The sequence below is a fragment of the Leptopilina heterotoma genome, unplaced genomic scaffold, assembly GCF_015476425.1.
Source record: "Leptopilina heterotoma isolate Lh14 unplaced genomic scaffold, ASM1547642v1 Lhet_163, whole genome shotgun sequence".
NCBI classification, from domain to species: domain Eukaryota; kingdom Metazoa; phylum Arthropoda; class Insecta; order Hymenoptera; family Figitidae; genus Leptopilina; species Leptopilina heterotoma.
This window is the reverse complement of record NW_025110879.1, coordinates 2,266,297-2,287,904: the sequence shown is the minus strand read 5'-3', so window position 1 is coordinate 2,287,904 and position 21,608 is coordinate 2,266,297. Positions and strand designations below refer to the sequence as shown.

At 31.5% G+C, this 21,608-nt stretch overlaps 2 protein-coding genes across 8 annotated transcripts; one reads left to right on the top strand and one right to left on the bottom strand.

The window, feature by feature from the left end:
- Positions 1–1,763: 1,763 nt before the first annotated feature.
- LOC122499032 (UPF0764 protein C16orf89 homolog) lies at positions 1,764–21,221 on the top strand. Of its 7 annotated transcripts, none has more exons than XM_043607077.1 (8): positions 1,764–1,944; positions 2,111–2,208; positions 17,075–17,173; positions 17,257–17,406; positions 17,629–17,945; positions 18,018–18,153; positions 18,217–18,322; positions 20,891–21,221. In XM_043607077.1, the coding sequence occupies exons 3-8, from the start codon at positions 17,113–17,115 to the stop codon at positions 21,036–21,038; spliced, it is 918 nt and encodes a 305-aa protein (XP_043463012.1). In that variant the 5' UTR covers positions 1,764–1,944; positions 2,111–2,208; positions 17,075–17,112; the 3' UTR covers positions 21,039–21,221. The 7 variants fall into 7 exon arrangements, with proteins under 7 accessions (XP_043463012.1, XP_043463013.1, XP_043463008.1 ...); XM_043607073.1 differs by lacking the exons at positions 1,764–1,944; positions 2,111–2,208 and adding exons at positions 14,126–14,393; positions 16,673–16,859; XM_043607076.1 differs by lacking the exons at positions 1,764–1,944; positions 2,111–2,208 and adding exons at positions 14,127–14,393; positions 16,734–16,859.
- Positions 10,787–13,048, bottom strand: LOC122499023 (trypsin-like). Its single transcript, XM_043607054.1, has 5 exons — positions 13,025–13,048; positions 12,786–12,889; positions 11,373–11,514; positions 11,139–11,270; positions 10,787–11,044 (listed from the first exon to the last, which is right to left on the bottom strand). Exons 1-5 carry the CDS (start codon positions 13,046–13,048, stop codon positions 10,787–10,789), a joined length of 660 nt encoding a protein of 219 aa, XP_043462989.1.
- Positions 21,222–21,608: the final 387 nt, after the last annotated feature.

The following is a 21,608-nucleotide window of genomic DNA, read 5'->3' as shown; positions in this document are numbered from 1 at the left end:
AAAAATTGTAGAAAACAATCGCCACGTGGAACAAATGTAAAAGCAATGTGATTTTCCCGTAATGCTTATCTCTTTTGACAATTTTTCCGATGCCAAAAAGTGAATAACCAAATGAAAATGATTTTAAATATCTCTCTAGTTCCTTCATTTTCACTGATGACTTTTAATCTTTTTCTATAATTTACACTTAGGTGATTTCATTATAATTTTATGGAAAAATTACAAAAAAGTTTATTTTCACATTCAACATTTTTGGTTAAAAGATATTTTCGTAATTTTTAAATTTCCATCCTTAAAAATAAAACTTGATATAATGACACTAACATTTCACATTCACACTTTTCGTAATGTTTCAAATTCTCAGCCTTTCAATTTTATAAATCTTTTATAGACTTGAAATCAAAAATGTATCAACTTTTGTTATTTATAGTTTTAAACCTTGATGAACTTCACTATCACTTTTAAAAATGCTTTAAAAATTATTATTATTATTATTATTAAATAAAAAATAATTGCGATTGAAAAATAAATAATTTAATTATTAGTACTGATGTATTATTAATTTTAATGAAAGTTTAATAATTTAATTTGAAACGGTAAGCTTTTTGGAATCTTGTAATTAAAGTTAGTCTGGAAATTGTGTGCAGTCGTTAGTAATGAATACTAAAGTAGAGACAGTATTCCGTCCGGTGTTAGTGATTTACTAACGTTTGAACTAGCAAGAGTACGTGTCCAAAGGACGAGGAAAATATTTTTTATAAAGCCACGTACGCAATGTATATATCGATTTCCCCATGAAGGATAGGAAAATTGCACCACAAGTGACATTAACTTTCAAAATAAGTGGTTTGTTTGAACACGTCATATAATACCGTGACATTTTTTCATGCCTATTATTTACTACTCAATTATTGAAGAACTGTTACTGTTTACGTATAGGGCAATATTTTCCTTTCATTCACATTTTCATTCTGAAAAACTATCCACATACCATAAGACATTTCTATTCATTTCTTTCTCAAAGTTTAAATATTTTTATATAAAGTTTTAATACTGAAATTTTTATGAAAAGCGTACATTAGATTTCATTAAAACAATTTCTTCACACAGCATCCTTCTAATAATCTTTTGATCAAAATATTTTTAATTAATAACTTGTAGGAACATGAAAAAAAATTGAAATGTGAGAACAATAAGGTGGATATTTATTCTCCTGCAGGCATTCCATCAAGTTAGGTATTGGGAGTGGGGACGCAGAGGAAGAGAAAAGGATATTAAAGGATGCGGCGCCGCCGTCGAAAATCTTGAAGGGTGTGAGATGCCTCTTCCTTTATCTCATGGTATATGACTGTTCCTAAATCTAACGTTTAAAATCGATCCAAGATTCCACACCTACAAGCAAGGCTCTAATAAAAAAATATCAAAAAAGAATTTATTGATAATTCAGCTTCTTTAAAGTATTTCCAACTTTGTTTACTAATCAAGTATCGTTTGAAAATTACTATAAAAGTTTAAAATGTTATCAAATAGCTTCCTCCATGTATTACACATAGGCATTTTTTCTATAAAATTGTCAAATTTTTGACTCCCCCTCCCTTTTAAAATGTCACATCATTCGTGGAAATCAAAAAGAGCAATTTGATAAAATGATCATTGATCTCCTAAATGATAAACGGAGAGAAAGAAATTTCCCGCGCTTTTTAGAAGCTACATTGCAACAAACTACTTGTTCTCTTGCTTCAAGAGGGTCGGTTTAAAGACCCAGCAAGGGGAGAAGGGGAAAAGACGCAAAAGTGGGGATGGCATTTTAGGATCTGGGAATGTATGTGTACACACACAAACAGGTGTGTAACTATGGCAGGAACTCACGTGGGTCTTTTTAAGTCTGTCACAACCCAACCCACCTTCTTAAGCTGATTCAATGCAATTCAATGGCATCCAAAGGTACAGAGCGCTCAAATTCACTTATTGGCACTTCTAACAAGTACTTTTTCTTTACATTTCTCTTGTAATATACTTTTTATCATCCTCACTTGGTAGCCTTTTTCGTAATTTAAATCAATCTACCTAGAGAGGAAAGATTAATAAAAAATTGCATTAAATTTTTCAGGAAGCAGACAATTCTACATTCCTAGAAGATACTCATCTTTTCGTCGGTTGTACCAGTCAGAAACGTTCGACTCCTAAGCAGGCACCGGATAGGATTGGGTAAGTAAAATTATTCCTGTTACCAAATGAGAAAGAATTGAGATCTGCTAATATTAATATTAGTACTTAATTTTTTCCGTGCTAAGTATTAGCAATAATAAGCGTAACATGTTGCTTTGAACGTGGTATTTAAAAACTTTGTTTTTTTATTTACCGACAGTCAGAAATAAGAGATGAGATGAAATGTGCGTTTTTTGACATTTTAGACATTTATGACGCACGTCACGGCCGGTATTCGCAATTAAATTTTAAAATGATGTTTATAACGTCCCAAACGCGTATAGTGGATTGGGTTGCGACGCTGGTGGGTGGGTTATGTTTTGATTGTTGTGCCGAGCAATGCAATCTTACGTAGCACAAGAAGAAGAAGAAGAAGGTGGAGAGGAACGAAGTGTTGGCGTCTGAAACGGGCAATGTAATGGGAACCGCCCGGAGCGGATTAGTACAAATCTTTACCATGCAAGAAAAATTAGGGGCAAATGCTTTAGAGGTTTTCACAAGTCTACTCGATTGACGCAGCAGGTTCATAATTAATTATTGTCACTTGCACCGATTTTTTTATTATACTGAAGCACATCTTATATAACAAATCCTAAAGATCTTAGTGCTTTAAATACTATTTCGGTAATGTTGAATAAGAGATTATCACTAAGGAGCAAAGATTTTATTTATTTAAATTTAGTTTATTCATTGCTAATATACTTGAGGAATGAAGTTGATTAATTTCTTCAGACGTTGTTCTTTTTGGGCCCGAAAAATAAACTGAGCAACTAATCGGACGCTGAGCCAGCATTATCAACTGAAACAAAACCTCTTTATCGGTCAGTTGGTTCGGGGATAATTAAAAGCCATTAGGCGAACGAGGCGTCACGTGACCTATCGTGTCGGGTGCGATTGTGTGACATGAAAGAGAACGTTTTGTTTGGTGTGAGTTTACTCACGCGTGGGTGTGCGGACGCAGTCGAGTAGGTATCCTCTCGGTCGTTAGTGGATTCCAGGTAAGGATTTAATTTATTCAGAACAATTGGATAGCATATTTCTTCCTCATCCAACTGACCCTTTTTTAAAACCCTCTTTACGCGGGCGATGTCCATCGATATCGCTTCATGATTTGCACTAAGAACTGTCTAGTCATAGCTAATAAGTTCCTATGATATATACTTACCTACAAGGTTCATTTTTGTTGCAACAACAACAACAAGTAAATCTGTCGAGTAAACTTTGAAAGAGGGTGGATAAAATAAATCGACAATAAGATGTATCAAGGATCACTTGTTTTTAATGGAACCGAGTGTGAGACAAATCGAATAGTCTTTAAATGGCTTTCAAAGACAGTGATAATTATCACCGTGAGAAACGTCATCGTGTATCAGCCCAAGGTTATGTCTCATGGAGAGTTCGCACGTTTGATGGTGCTGCATGTAAAGACCCGTGAAAAGCAATAGAAGAAAAAAAGGAACTCGTCTGTGAACGGCGCGGTGTGAGGTTAGATGGTTTATGTGTATGAAGTGGGGGAGGCGCAAAGGGGCATTGGCGCCGATCACCAAACTCATTTATCGGCGACCTCCATACAAGAAAAAGGTTGGCCAAATGAACGACTCCCGATAATGGACCAAAACTTGAAAGTACATCCGAAAATACATCTCCTTTCATCCATGAAAGGAGAAAATCCGATTAGCGGAAACACGTGTTTTTACGCGCACTTTACTCTCTTAATTTGTATCAGTGGGATTTTCATTCCATTCATCAACTTCTAGCTATCTCAATTTTTAAGTCATTTTCACTGCGAATCAGTGAAATTTCACAGCTTTAGGTAGCCAGATAATTGCTGATTGGTATTCGCAGTGACAATTTCACTAATCCAGATTAATAGAGAAGAAACGTTTCCCAAAAAATTATCATTCCAAAATTAATGTCTTTTTCCCTATTTTTTGTTAACTGAATTATATTCAAAAGTTTATTTCTATAACATTAATTTTTAAAAAGTTGGAACTCTAACCGCATGGTAAAAAAGAAGATTAATAAAATGGAATGTTGTTATTAAAAATTGCACAGAAGAAGTGAATGAGGGGCAATTTCGGTGTCTACGGCATTGGAAGGACCTCCAGCGAGAGAGGTCCAGGGAGGTCCAAATCCTACGAGCCTCTGAACGAAACGGAGCCAGGGAAGAGAAAGGAGTGAGCAGCTCGAAAGGATCAAAGAATATTGTTCTCTCTTTACATTTTTCTTTTTCTTCTCTACTCTGTTTATACCTTCTCTTTCTCGAGACCATATATATATATACAGAGACCCAACTGTGTTTTGCTTCGCACTCTCTTCATCTCTTCTTCTCTTCGGTCCACTTTGCCTCGCGGCATGCAGGTCGAATTTCTAACCACATCAGCCCCATCCTTTTATTTCGGGACAGAGCTTTTATCAATCGATCGCTTATGGAGTCTTTTAGCAAAGGCGACGCGACGATTCGCACATACTTTGTGTGTTCTCCATCCAGTCCCTCCCTCCAGAAATGGCCCGGTTTCGAAATTTACAACTGGCACTGCATTCCGAGATTGCAAGGCAGCATTATCAAAGCGCACAAAAATTATTATCTGAATTGTGTTAAAGGGAAAAAAGCACTGCAAGGTCAAGAGCAGAGATTCTACATTACCGACGGTAGCTTTGGTAATTTGATATTTTGTTTATTAAGAGGAGAAAGTGCGAATGAGGGATTTATATTTAATAGCGAAATTCAGACTCTTTTGTTGCTATTTTTCTCTCCTCAATTTTAAAGCGGCCTATGCGAAAAGTCTACTATAGTATACTATATTTAGAAGTAGGTCATTTAAAGGGTCTGTTAGTAGGTCATCCATAAATTACGTTAACTTTTTGGGGATTTTTAACCGAACCGAACCGAACCAAACTTGTCGCTGTTATAGCACCCCTATTAGTGTCAAATATTTTCCACTTTGTATACGTTTCTGTCTTTTTTTGCAATTTAACATTTTATTTTTTATTAATGAATTTTGCAGATTAATAAAACAGAAAGGAACACATTGTAGAGCAACAAATGAAAAAATGTATACCTTTTTAAGGCAGACACATTAAAATTTTTCAAAGTGCTGTGATTCAGGAATAACATTAAGCTTTCCATGAAATTTTTGAAGATTCCATAATTTTTCGGTAATGTGTGTGAAATAAAAAAAGAAATACGCAGATTCTCATCAAGTTTAGATAAAGTGATTTGGTTTTATAGCGACCTTGAAAAAACATGTTTGGAGACCGCCTGTGAATTTTTGGAAGTTGTCGTATATACCTACATGCAATTATTAAGAACATATAAAATAAGTTATCTTAAAGTCATTCCCGCCGAACCGAAAGTTTCTCCAATATATTGCACATCGATGCATTCCGTTAATGACTTGGTATGGGTATCAATGAAAATCCCGATTTGTAATTTTCCTGAAATTCTCCCGAAATGTCAAATCTATATTGTGAGCTTTATGAAGCGTCGTCAAAAAGTCGAGATTGTAGTACAATTATAATTATAATATCACGTCTCGTTACCGGTCTGGAATTTATTTTCTTCTTCAAGAGTCGGCTTCTTTCATTAGATTTGGTGCAGAACCGTAAATCTACTCTCTTACCCCGTGACTCCCGCCACTGATTAGACACGAGGTTAATTGCAGGTACATGCAGGCAACGTGCGCGATTGCACCTCCGAGCCGTGGGGTTCACATTCTAAGACAGTGGGTCCGAAATCAGGCCCAAGGGCGTAGCCGCGTAGCCCAAGCCCAAGCCCGAGCCAGAATTACAGTCGCTTTTCTAATCCAATTAAAAGCCCCCGCAACTTTGCAGTTGCGAACTTGTTCGAAGAGGTTGCGAGTGCAGAAGGCAGACGCAGTGGCCATCGAGTACTCTCACTCGCAGCAAGGGACAATTTGTGGCACGGAAAGAAATTTGGTACTACGCCCCTGTTTTTGCAGACCCACAGAGCCATGCAACCCCATGGGCTCGCAGGACCGCATTCCTCGCTGGCTCTGCGGATGTGCGCCAGCAGAAGACCCAAAAGGGAGAGGGTGGGGACAGGCGAATGCCTCGATAACGCCAGGACCCCTTCCAATTAAAGTGAGTTCCGCCGGAGAGCGGAAACGATGCGCTCGGCGGAAAATGCGTCAAGTGTCCGCGTCCGACAACTGCATTCTAGGTGTCGGTTCGAAGCGGCGCAATTCAAACAGATCAGGCAGTGATGATTTATTGCCCACGAATGACAGCACGGCTTCGGTAAATGGAGATCTGTTGCTGGGCGATAATGATTGTCCCTTGCTTGTTAATGCTGAGTGGGTGAGTTCGGGAAGGAGGAGAGAAGAAGAAGTGGCATACAGTTTGCTTGTGGATTACATACCGTGCGAAATAAACGCCATGGCACGGATGAAAGAGGACCAGGCGAAAGGGCGCGGCACGGTCAGACCCAAAACTGGCTGGTGGTCCGCCGCCGCAAAAAATCGCCACGGGCTCACACGCGATTCCCGGCCTCGCCTTTCAGGCCGACCTGGCCAGCGCCGTGCCAGTCTCTCCTTTGTCGATTTGCTTTTGGCAGGCACCGCTTAGGCTTCTAGCGCCCAAACATCGAGATTACGGATTTGCAAATAAAGGCGGACTAGCCTCCTTAAAGAAGCAGGGCCTGAGAAACTTACCAATATCCCCTTCCCTCTCGACAAACTTTTCTCCAATCACGATATACACATACGCTCCCAACCACAGAACCCTTACCGCACCATTGTCGTCTTTTTTCCTCACTCTGCATTCACTTTTAACAGTTTTAACTTGAAGGAATGCGACTTGAGGCGATTTTACTCATTCAATGCTTTGACACCTCGCCGCCTTCCACTGACACATATCTCGTCGATGGACGTGTCAAGGACAAGAAAATTGCCCTCTTTCCCCCAGTCGCGATAATCGCGATAATCGCGATAATTTCACAATAGTCCATCAATTTCTCCTTATATATGCTAAATACAGCTTCAAAATTCAAAAATTCATTTTATGACGAAAGTTTGTCTTTAAATCTGAACCAAATTATTTTGAAAGTATGATTAAACGTAAGTTGCAGGTGACTATAGAAAAGTTTCTAAAAATTGTATTTCAACTTGTGCTTTCTGAGATATAGTTTTACAAGATCTTGCACTGCTACTAATACAAAAGAATTATTATCAGTATGACTCACCAAGTTTAAAGGATTGAAACTGGTTTTTTAAGGGTTTATTTGGGATCGCAGTTTAAAAAAAAGTCCTTTGTATTCTATTTTATTCTTTACATCGTGTTCTCCTTTTCTGAATTATAAGCAAGCTGTCACTGAAAAGAGATGAAAGAAACTGAAAAAAACAAATTTCGTACATTAATTGATGAAGACTGTTTCTAAATGTTAAGAATATTGAAGGAGGCGACAGTATCCGCTTGATGAATGAAGTGCCGCGTACCCTCTGTACGTGCATTGCCTCTTTTCGCGCGCAAAGCTCTCGCTCGATCACGTGACGCCTTTCGTTATACTGCCCATTGCATTGCAGTCGCATCTTATAGCGGCGCGAAATCGATTTTCAAGCTACGCTCCAAGGGATTCTCGCAAGAAATCGACAACTCTATTTCATTTTTTTTCATCTCTGCTGCCTCCTTACAATGTGGGAAAATTAATGTTCTCGAGTTCACTAACAGAAAATTAAGTTTGACAATGAAAGGATTATACGGAGGATTCCATCTCATAAGAAATGGGTTGTTAGGAAATTTTATTTCTAACCAATTATAGATTCATTTTTTTAATTTAAAAATTTTAATATAATCTTCTAAAACATACGTCGGAGATATAGTTGAATCTAAAATAAAAAATTTGCGCGTATAGAAAAAATTCATTTACAAAAGTAGCGGAGTCAAGTTCAATAACCCAAATCTATAATCTTGTAGTGCAAAATATTTTCTGACTTAGCTAGACATTATAAATAAAACGTGTCTGTTTCTCTAATATCTATTAATATAAAATTAAATTTTATTAAGTTTCTAGACATTGTAGTATTTTAGAGATCTATTTAAGTTCCTCATATAATTTAAGTTTTTTTTTCTATTCTTTTTAGAATAGAAATCTATTTTTATAAAAGTTATTTTATCGAAAATCACCCCCTAATAATTTGATATGGAAAATCTAATCTTATACGCATTCACCCCAATCACTGAAATACAATAGAGATATGTGTATTTATCAACTCCGAAATAGGGAATTTTATCAAACGTTCCAGTTGGAAAATAAAAAATTTTTAAATCAACTATTTTGTCCTACATGAGAGGAAAAATCCTATTACGTGATTTAGAAGAAGAATCCGTTTTGAAAAAAATTTAGAATTACCCTCAAAATGTATAGGAGAAAATAGAAAAGCTTCTATTTATTAAAATTCTTATGAAAAGTATTATAGAATTCACTATAGAAAAAATTAAAATCCATAAAGTTTTGTCATAGTGATCCCGCTGAACTTTTCATTTTGGAATGTTCGACAAAGAATGCTCCATATAAGTTTTTGTCTGACTCACACGCCTTTATCTACTTCAGCTGCTAGGCATAGCACACCCACGTAATCCAAACAATACCTTTAGTTTAGGAAAAGCTTTCCACTATGAATTTTTTCTAGAAATTTCATATTTTTTTATGTTTTACTTAAAAGTTGAATGTCAAATATTTATATTTTTTTATACATAAGAAAGAAACTGAATTTTCGGTTTAGGCAAAAATATTGGATGCAATTGTACTTTGAGAAAAATTAATTGAAAAAATAATGAATTCTTGTCGCGGTGAATATACACATTTGTCGACACGGCAATGTCTCGATAACTCAGATTTTGTGAACCTCCTATTCTTGCATGACTATCATTATATTCGCCGACGGATTCATTCATTATACATCATAAATTGGGCGAGTGCGATAAACCGAAAATACGTTTCATCCACTACATTCTTTATTCATGAGAGCCGCGCCAGTCAGTAATAAAATGTTTGTCGGGCTTTTTACTAATTATTATCAAGGGGTAGGATCGTATCTGCTACAGAATTTGGCTCTAACAAAACTGCGGTGAGTAATCGCTCAAAATAAGCAGTAACTACTTAATCCAATGTGAGGGGAGTGGGAACAACACAAAACTATTTCCCCTCTCGGAATGTATATAGGTGCAATGTATAATAATACATAATCACCCTTTAGTTATTATTTACAGGGCAGGTGTATTTAGCTACAAGAATTTATTTTAACAAAGTGTCTAGATTTTTCTGTCGCATGTCCGTCATGTCGTAGAGAGGGAAAAAAGGATTTATTTGTAAATAACAAAAATTGTATCATGTATTATTTAATATTGTGACAATGTGGACCTTCGCGTCAACTTGGCCCGGAGTCAATGAGTCTGTTGGCCTTTTCCTATGGTTCACGCACGAGCGGCTTCTCTAATTTTTTTATGGAATGACTCACACTTCCATTGTCTCAACAAATCCAAGAGACGTATTTTCCCATTTTTAAAGTGACAGCTATTATTTTATATCGCAATGTAACAAATCTTTCACTTATTTCTATTACTTCATGCTCACGTAGTCACATATTAGAAAAACCTCGAAAAGTTAGAGAATATATACTTTTAAATTCCCCAAATAAAAAATAATTAAACGCAGTTGATCATTACTTTCACTTCCATTAACAAAGTGCGGGTCACTTGATATTGCGGAAAATGGTATTTTTTCAATACATATTATGATTGAATGATGTCTCAGAACAAATCCACATAAGTGAATATAAATTGTCTGAAAAACGTGCCTTTTTCAATATTTTAAGCACATTTCGAGATATCATGACGAGTGGATGGTCAATATTTAACCTCATGCATAAACATAACTTGACAATTTGAGGAGAAAAAAATCTGCTTGGAAATCAGACGAACTCTTTCTACATAAAAGAATATCAAACATTCTTTTAATTTTGCCTTAAGTAAATGGATTTTCCTTATGAGAAATATAATAAAACTGGTTTCTATTTTATAATAATTAATGTTATACAACAAGCATTCATTTCTTTTTTTTATTCCTTCTGAAATATTTTCATTCATTCTAATTTTAAATGATTGTTTCAAAGGTTATTATAATTTAGGTGAACAAAAAGAAAAACTTTTTAAAACTATTTAAATATATATTATTCAACATTTAAGTACAAAAAGTTGTTTTTGGTCAAAAAGACCACTACCACTACCATTTGGTGAAATTCTTAAAATTTACGATGTGTTAAATTTTGACTTACTGAAATGAAAGAAAATTATAAATGAATATTAACAATGATTTAAAAAAATAGTCTATTTTTGTCGCTATAAAGGCCCTTTAGCTAGAAACATTTGTTTTTCTATTTTTAATTAATAAACTTAGCCCCAATTGATCCAAGTTTCAGTTAACTTGAACTGTCAGATAGCCATAAGAAATACTGTGCGATAAATTTATTAGGCACTTATCGGGAAGTGGATCAAGTGGGGCTTAATGGAGATGCAAATTTATATTAACCCTTTTTGAAATGTTCTCAGGACACATTTGTTAATAGCGAATTACGTGTCTTATCCAATCGTAGTAGTGCAAAATACTGACAAATACATTTGGAAAATTGTGGTTACAACGATCCTCAATTATCAAAAGTCCAACCAATTTCCCATCTACAATCGCGGGGCTTCCACTGTCACCATAACAAGTTGGTATCGATCTTTGAGCGGCTACAAAAATGCTTTCTCTCAAATTGACTACTCCAGTATTGATACCAATGACATTTTTCTTCAAAACACCATATTGTTTTTCGAGCTAAAAAGAAGTATTTTTCAATATATTTTAATTTCTAGTAACTTTAGTCCATATATTTAATCATTAGAGAGACATTAGAATATATACAACTTACAGCACTTCCATAGTTGAAGACAGTTAAATTTCTTCTTTTGCTATTATAATGCATCGGTGGATAAGGAACATCGTTTAGTGACATTAAAGGAAGCATTCCTTCTTTTTCATTAAAAACAATTGGTCTTGCCAGCTGAAATTAAAAATATGATTTCCATTATTTTTTAAATTAAAACACATCATTATTTTAGTGAAACTACTAAATTGATAGTCGAAAACATTAATCCATTTGTACCTTAATTAACGCAATATCGTTATAGATCTCATCTGAATTGTATTGTGGATGCAGTTTGCAATAAAGAACACTGTTGACATTTCCTTCGTCAAAAGAAGATAAGTTACTCACACCGGTTAAAATTTTCAATCGCTTATCTGCTCTGAAAATATTGAATTTTTCAATTACAAAGTAAAAAAAAATGTACCAAAAAAAATTACTAAGAATTATTAAAAATTCCTACTAATGTGAATTAAAGACTGGATTTTCACTAAATGATCAGTAAAAATATAACTGATCTAAGTTAGATTTAACTATTAGTGTCTGACTTTTTGCTTCTAAATCAATTATTTTTAACTGATATTTAAATTTAGAGAGTATAATTAGTAATAACGTATCCATTAAATAATGAAATTAATAATAGTTTGCAATTTACAAGACTCGAACCAGTTCGAGGACAATTTCAAATTCATTCAAATTCAAATAATAGGTATAAAAAAAAATTCAATTAAACTTTTTCAAAAAATTAATTTGAAAATTCAATTATTTCTAAAAATTCCCGCTATATTGATTTTAATATTCAAATATTATCTAAAATTTTAACTGAAATTCATTTTCAAATCAATTTTTATAAGAAAATTAATCCATACTAGAATTATTCAATTATTTAAATACAAAAATAGATAATTTATTGAATGTTTCTCAAAATTCAATTCTCATATATAGAATTTTATTATTTTTCAACATAATTAAATTTCTTTTTAAGAATTTTATTACCTACTCTTGAAAATAATTGAATTTCTCCAATAATTTTGTAACTTCTCCAAAATTAAATTTTTTTAGTGATTTTTAGTAAATTGTTTCTAAAAATCCATTATGTATTAATAATTTTTGACAAAGTTCTTTAAGAATTTTCAAATTCACTTGTTTAAAATTCAATTTTATAAAATTTTAATTATTATCTATAAATTGAAGTGAAATTCATTTTTGAATCAATTTTCATTTATTATTTATGAAAATAATTAAATGTTTGCGTAGAATTTTATTGAAATTTTTTCGAAATAATTGAATTATTTTGGAAAATTGCGTATTAAAATAATACATATTGAAAATCATTGAATTGAAGAAAATGTTTGAAAATAATATAAATGGAATTTCAGAGAAGAATTTTATTATTTATAAAGATAATTGAAATTTTGTTGAGAATTTTTTTAATTTTTTGACCATAATTGAATTTTTGCGAAGAATTTTGTTACTTTAAAAATAATTGACAAACTTTTTGTTCTTTTTGAATCAAATTACGGACTTTACGGACCTTTTTTTTTTTTTTTTTTAAAAACGAACTTTTACGGGATTTACGGACCAATTTCGAGCCCTACATTTATAAAAAAATTATTATTGCAACTATTTTTATTATTTAATAAATAAACTTACTGTAGTTTTAGAACCTTTGCTGTCGTTAGAACCCATTGATTTGAAATTATTACTCCTGTCATAAATGGGTATTCTTGAAACGAATCATCAGCCAATATTATTGCCTGAAATCGGGAATTTTACATTAAGAAACGAAACAGAGTCATAATTATTGGGACAACTAAACTTTAGAATTTGTCAACCATTTTTTTTTATGTCTACTGAAAATGAAACTAAATAATATTTCTGCTAATTCATACCATGAAGGGTGCTTCAAGTATCATCGGTTTATTAAACATTTCATGTTCCTCATAAGTCCAAGGTCTCGGGTAGTACCTATTTGGCCTAGGTGTATAGTAATCAGGAGTATAATAATCTAAAACAGTCAGAGGTGAAAGAGAATGTTTAATTTTGGCAAAGAAAATTAATTCTCACGCTGACGCAGTGGCGACCTCAATTGAAGCGCAGTCTTCAGAAAGAAGTACGCGCTCTACTCTTCAACTCAACTACTGATGGTACAATTTTTAAATTACGTATCAAACTTTAACAATATTCTTTACTGTGCTTAAAATTTGCAACTAAAGAATTTGAGAATTTTACCATCAGAGGACAAGACTTGAGTAGAAAATTGAAGCACTGCACTTTTAAGATCAAACGCTTCAATTGAGGCAAGTTGTTCTCAAACGGCTCGTTGGAACGACACTTTTTTTACATTCAGCAAACTTATAAAAATACAGAAAAACATCACTAAAAGTAAAATAATATTAATGACAGAAATAAATAAATACCTCTCTGAGCTTGAATGCTCTTTACAGTGAGGAGAAGAAAAACGAAGACACAATGAATCTCCATGATGAGTGAATCACAAACTGAGACAACGTAGTGGACATTTTCATCTACTTATATAAAGAAGGGAACCGGAAGTTGTAGCCTCTATCAAGAATATTAACGGATATAAAATTCTGTTTTAATTTGCTCTCCTCATTCTTTTATCGCACTAGAATGTTGGCAAGGACACGATACTCTTATCTTTCATTTCATAACAAAAACAGTGGGATATTTTTTTATTGACGTGAAGCGTGAAATCAGTTACCGTCGAAAATATGACAAGTCATTGTACGATTCACTCCCAAGGGAGAGTACTACGATTTCACGTCCATACTCTACTCATACAGTGTGAAAAGTCAGCGACCTTCCTAGAAAATTACAAGAAGAATAAACTTGAATTTGTTAAATTACTTATTTTAATTTCTCCATTTTTTCCAGTATATTAATATTTCAAACAGGTAGGTACAATTTTTAAATTATCCATTTAAATTCTAAGAAAATTATTCAACAAAAATATTATTTATGGCAAAACATTTTCATTCATTCGAAAACAATTTTTAGTTGTAGAGATGCATTGCATTGTGCATTCGATTACTTTTAGGTATAATCCATCATCACTAGTCAGTTTGTTATTATAGTTTTACCAAGTTAGTACATTTGACTGAATTTTTATAATCTATACACATATATATAATCTATACCAGTAAAACGTTTTATCGTAGTAATAGAATATCATTGTCAGCAGTGTGCAGTCAAGTTTTCTTCAATTTACCTGACGTTCTTGGATTTATTTTTATGCAATTAAGTATTTTTTTACTTTTTATGTTGTATCTCTAACTTTCAATGTTTCTAAATTTTATTTTCAACTATTATTAATAATTTATTCAATACCAATAATAATGAGTAATGTATTGATAAAATGAGATGAAATTGTAAATTTTTTACAAAAATTATGTTCAAGTTGAAAACTTTGAGGCGAATTAAAAATTCATTTTAATATTAAAAACAAAATTCCCCATTACTTTAATGATATTGATAAATTATAAATAATAAGAAGAAGCATTAAAACAATTTAACTTATTATCTGTAGGATGTACGCTATTATACCTCCAAGGTTAAAAGTCATAGAAATTTCGTCTAAGTCTATGAGAATAAATAATTTCCTAAATTTCGTGTTTGTTTCCCACCAAATTGATATCTGTTGAGTTCCTGTTATGGCTGACAATAGCATTCCAATCTAACTCCATGCGTAAATTATTTTTTAGCACTGTTTTATAGTTTAGTTAAGAAACGAATAATAAAATTTTCAAAATTTTCACGATCTCTTACAGTTTTTTTTTTTATTTAAAACGATCCCCCTTGAGTGCTAATTTTTAATTTGTTATTCTTAGTATAGTTATTTATTTACAGAAATTTATCCTGTGAATAAATTATAAAAGAAATAAATAAAGTTTTAATTGAAAATTGGAAAAGTCAGTTTTTTTAAAAAAAAGATCTGTAAAGTCCGTAATTTGATTAAAAAAGAACAAAAAGTTCGTCAATTATTTTCAAAGTAATAAAATTCTTCGCAGAAATTCAATTATGATCAAAAATTTTTAAAAATTCTCAACAAAATTTTAATTATCTTTATGAATAATAAAGATAAAGTTCGTTAAAAAAATAATTTTTCATCTTCTGCTGATTCTCGGCTGTGGTTACTTTTTATGAATTGTGAATTAAATTAATTTTCCTGACCCAGATAATTATTGGAATTGTTCTAGTAATAGTTTGGGCCCAGGAAAAAATTTATTGACTAACAATTGTTAGTAAACAGAAGATAAAGTTCACTCAAAGAATAATTTTTCATCTTCTGCTGATTATCGGCTGTGGTTACTTTTTATGAATTGTGAATTCAATTAATTTTGATGACGCAGATAATTATTGATTGATAATTATTATTGCGTGTTTAAATTTTTGGTTTTTAATTCTTATTAAGTTTTTGATATTTAGAGATTTAAAGAAATTTTTAGAGCGGGAGCTGTGTTATTAGGCCAGAAATTTTTTAAATTTTTGACTGGAATTTCATAAGTATTGACCTGGAAACCATAGAAGAAGCCTGGAATTTTATATTTATTATTTTGTGTCAACCATACTAACCATGAATTTACGAATAATTGAAATTTCGTAAAATTAAATATTGTAAACAAATGAATTTGAAAATTGTCAAAAAACGTTTTCGAAAATTATTGAAAACAATTGATTTCAAGAAGAATTTTAGTTGAAAATTCTTGAAAATAATAATTGAATTGAAATGATGAAAATAATTTGAAAAAAGTTGCATTAGCAATATTCTTTTAATATAAAATAATGAATTTATCACTATAGGTCATTTTTAATTATTATAAAAAAAGGAGAAGTCGAACGGTAAATGGTCCGGAATTTTTCATTTTTGGTCCGTAAAGTCCGTATTTTTAAATATTTTCACTGGCTCAAGCCCTGAGTATAAGTTTTCTCAAAAAAGAATGTACTTTTTGTTAATAATTGTTCATGGTAATAAATAAACAGCAGTTATTGACATGCAAATACTACATATTTGTAAATTCTTTCAACTGTTGACATCATATACTATCGTATGACGTTACAAGTGATAAAAGCAGTCTATGCAATTAAAAAAATGTTGCAATATTACATAAATTTATTTAAACAAAGCACCTACATATATCCATTTTGTTGACAGTAGGTTTTAATAAAATACAAAGCTATTAATAATAATTCTTGAATTTTATTCCAAAAACTGATTTTTCAGTTATACTGATTGTATAAAATATAACTATTATTGACTCGTTTGTGACCAACTAAAATTACGAATTTTATTGTGATATCAAGAAAGTGAAAGAAGTAAGTTTTAAATTTAGATAAAATTGATAGTAATTTGTCTAAATCAGCATTCAGCAAGAAAGCTCCACAATGTTTTCCATTAAGTTTATAAGATGAATGGGAACTTGTCCCTTGAGAATAATTCCCACAATTTTTCCACATTGTTCAAACGAAGAAAAATGCAGTACAGGCAAAGAGTAACTAATTTAATTTATTTTCTCCAGACCACAATTTAAGAATAGAGGGAAATATAAAAGTGTGTAAGAATCATGTTGTTTTCTTCAGTCGGAACTCGATCGTCACCAAAGAAAGCCATGAACTTTCAACTGACTAGAATTCTTACTTTTTGCGCCATGTGTATAAATGTTTCATTGTCAAATAAAATTCAAACTATTCATTCTCAAGAGTTGGGTGAGTGAAAGTGTTTTGACCAAGATTTCAGCGAGGGGCGATTCACTCTCAGAGAATGTGCTCAGAATACTGAGCGAGTGCCTCGCATAATATATCCAGAAAGACTCGGAGATCGGAGTGAATCGCCACCCGAATTTTTGCAAAATTTCATAAATATTATTTTTATTTTCTGTATCTTATACACATAAACAAGGAAAATAGTTGTAATTTTTCAGATAAATTACTGAAGGCACTAAAGAAAGTTGTTGACTTCATGGCTGCCAGACCTGAGGAACTGAATCTAGATGCTGCTTATGGATTAACTTTAGGCGAAGGTACGTTTTTCTTTCATAGTAAAATAATTGTTTTTATTGTTGTTTATTGTTTAATTTTAAATATTTTTTTTCAATCCATCCAGCTCATCTGATGAGTGCATCATCTCATCATAATATGCGTCTATTAACTTTGGAACAAGAGGAAAATTTAAAAAGTCTTTTGAATGAGTGCAGCAAAACTAGAACTAAAATAAAGAGACTCATTTCTGCTAAGAGCGGAAGTGACTCCTACTGTAAGTATTTATTCAAACAAAAAATATTTGTCTAAAGAAATTACAATTCATCTTCTTCTTATTGCTTCAAGCAGTTCCTTTTGTTTATTAAACTTGAAAAATTAATTAAAAATTTAGTCTAATACGACGCAAATAATTGTAATAATATTTAAATTTTTGTACTATATCTTTTATTGAGTATATTAATTAAAATTGCATGTATATGTAAAAAATGTATTTCAGATATGGAGAGTTTACCAGCGAACCACGTTTTGATGGAACCAAAGTATTGGTCACATCCAGTTAATTGGAAAAGTGATAATTTTAAATCGACTGCACCAAAAAATTTGCATAAAAATGACTTTATAATCCAAAAATTAATTTGGCATGGGAAACCTGATGAAAATGAAAGTGACAAGTGCATTATAGGAATATTGAAGGAATTTCAGAATAACACCTGTGAAATAGCGGACGATTGTGAAGCGATGCTTCTGGAAGACGATGATCCACAAGGTTACTCCACAACCCACCGACTTCTTCTTCTTATGATAGCAAAGGCCGTGAGTTTCAAATAGAAATTAATAATACAATAACGAAAAGAAGCAAATGAACCTGAATATTTATTTACTCAGTTTAACTGCAAGGAATTAAAAACTGTTTCATCCGATGAACTCGTACCAAAATATTGTTCTTCAATTTTACAAAATCTAAAAAGTCTAGATGCACTTGGATTTCCGTCTACTAGTTTGGATTTAGCTATGGAAGAAGGTACGTTTACAAATTTATTTCATCTTAATACAAACGCTAAAAGAATTTTTTCAACGTTTTCAGTCCTTCTCTGTGGAACACAAGGTTATTTAGAGTTTCTTCACAACCAATGGCTGAATAACATCTTAAGCTGGCAGAAACCAAGTGGTTGTTATGATGCATTTTCAAAGTAAATTTATACTTTTGGCTATTCCATGTTTACTGCAAAATTTTAATAGTGCCACTAGTGAATTGACAGTGAAAAGTTATCTCAATTTTCAAATAAAAACAGGGTTGCCACGCAACCTGGAAAACCTGGAAATTTCAGGGAATTTTGATCGAAATCCTGAAAAATTATTGTTTTTAAAGTTATTGTGCTTATTCTGGAAATCTAATTTTTCTTAAACATATCAAAATTAATTAAATTTTAAAAGAGTTGCGTTTACAATTTTTCTTCGCAATAATTCAATTTTCCAAAAGAATTATTATTATTTTCATAAATAATAAAAATTTCACAGGAATTCTATTATTTACAAATTCTTTATAAATTTCTTCGCAATAATTCAAATATTTTCATAAATAATAAAACTCATCGCAGAATTTCAATTATTTTTAATACAATTTTAATAGAATTCCTCGAAAAATGTAATATTATGTATTATTGTCAATACATTTTTAATTAAATTTCTTGAAAGAATAAAATTCTTCGTAGAAATTTAATTAATTTCAATAATTTATCAAAATTCAATTATTTTCAATATCTACTATTTCAATGAAATTTCACAAAAGAATTCAATTAGCTATTAAAAAAGAAATATTATTAAAAAATTTGTCTCAAGAATTTAATTACAGTCGACTCTCGATAAACTGAATCTCAAAGGGCACAGAAAAAATTCAAATTATCGAGGGCGTTTTTTAACGAATGTTTAAAAGTGTTAAAATTATTTCAAGGGACCAGAAAAAAATTTAATTTATTGAGAAGTTCAATTTATCGAAAGTTTAATTATCGAGAGTTGACTGTAATAATTTCAATTATTATCTAATTTAGAGACCAAGTATTTTAGCGTGAATTTTTAGAAATAATTGAATTTTAAAAAGGTTTCAAATTATAATTTTTGAACGTTTCAATTTTTCATACTTTTAACTGAAAATTATGTAAATTTAATTTTTTTTTAAAGTTTAATTAAATTTTTTTAAAGTTATTTGAAGTTTTTATTTTCTAATATATATCATTAAAGAATTTTCGAATAACCGATGAAATTTCGTAAAATTGAATTGTAAACAAAAGGATTTGAAAATTTTCAAAGAAATTTTTCAAAAATTATTAAAAATAATTAATTTAAAGAAGAATTTTAGTTAGAAATTCTGGAAAACAATAGGGGAGGATGGGGCAAGGATAGTTAGGTAAGACCTTTTCGGATCTAGCGGCCAAACTTGATTATGTATCTGCAAATGAAAAGTATTTTTGGAAAGCCTGATTATTTGGCTATAATTTTGCTGTACATTATTTTACTGTAGACTCAAATCCCTACGAGATACGAATGAAAAAGTAAACAAAAATTTTTAACTATCCTTGCCCCAGTACCGGGGCAAGGATAGTTAAAAGAATTCGAATGCCAAAAATGTTATAGAAAATCAGTAAATTTTTGTTTTTTTTATTTTACTGGATTTAGACTATTCAATATTGATATCCCAAGTATTAAAAATATGTATGGGACATTTTCTGAATTGCAATTATTATATTAAAATTCATCTGAACTAGAATCAGAAGTTTAACCAATTTTTTTCAGACGACCACCTATTTCTTGGTCATAAGCTTCGTTTTCCGTATATAATTACGCAACATTATGTATATCAACCTAAAAAGAACAATTAAACAGTTTTTTAAAATTTTCAATGGTATTAACACGCTTTTACCGTGCCGTATTATCTCTAACTATCCTTGCCCCATGAGCCCATATTTCAGTTTATTCCAAATTTTAAGGAACGACGTGAATTAATTTGAAAATAAATACGATATTCGTGTTCAGCAGGAAATTCCACTCCGGAAAACATTTTACGTAAAAAATATTCTGAAATTCTAATGTAGAAAACAATATGATAAACATTACGTTGACATTTTAGCAAAACAGACTTTTTTCAAAAATAATCTCCCAACTTCGCAAATGGTGACAGATTGACTTGCAATTTTTACAATCACCTTTTGGTGTTAAAACGCGAATATACTATGAATTACGCGATTTTTGAGCAAGCCGTCTAAGCATAACAGCAACTAACTATCCTTGCCCCTTAACTATCCTTGCCCCATCCTCCCCTAATAATTGAATTTAAGTGATGAATGTAATTTTGAATAAGTTTCAGTTTCTTATAATATAAAATAATGATTTTATCAGTCTGTCATTTTTAATTATTTATAGAACATGAAGATATCGATTGCTCCGAGTCGAAGACTCGGAGTGATCGATTTCTTCATGTTTTATAACAATTCGTTATAAGTTGTTTAATTTCAAAAAGGTTTGAGTTTGAAATTTTTGAAAATCCTAATTCTTATGGAAAAATTATAATGACTAATTATTTAATTTTGTAAAGTATAAATAGTTTAAAAAACCTGGCAAAATTCCGTTTTTTATCCTGGAAAAGCTGGAAAAGTCAGGGAATTTGAAATGAGCAAAAGCGAGGCAACCCTGAAAAAATTTTTTAGTACAGATTTAACTATCAATACTATAATATTAATAAAATTTGGTAATCATTGTTGCAGAAAATACAAACATAAATCACGAAAACGAAGATATTCGAACAAAATTGATTTTGGATGCGAAGATCATACAACTGGACTTGGTGTTGGTTCTATTGCCTTATTCATTAGGCATTACATAGAAAACAATATTGATAAAGTACCTAACTAATTATCAATAAACAAATTATCATTTTTGTCGTATCAAATTTCTTCTTATTTGCACGACGGTACACGGAGAAAAAGGAATAGTTGACACATCCAGATACATGGATATCACAGCCATATTATATTGAAAAATACGGGATATCCATAGTTAAGGTTGCTGCATCCATATTCTATGGCTGGCTGTATATTGTTGGAGTAGCAAAAGATCTATGGTTGGGTGATCCATAGTAATGGAAATGGGAAACAAAAAAATTAGAATCACTCAATTAATTAAATTCTATGTCACTTGAGATATTTTATACACATTTTTGTTAATTAATACACACCACTTATTGAATAACCGCATATTTACGAAATAAATTATTAACCGATGGGGGAGACACGAACCCTAGACCTAACGCATACTAAACACTAACGCTATCCACTACACTATACACGCAACTACAATATTTGAGCATATAATATTCCTTATATACTCTACACATATTTCATGAAAATAAATTTACATAAACACTAATAGACAATAACGATAATAAATAATAAACAATTATAACACTATTTATACACAATAAAC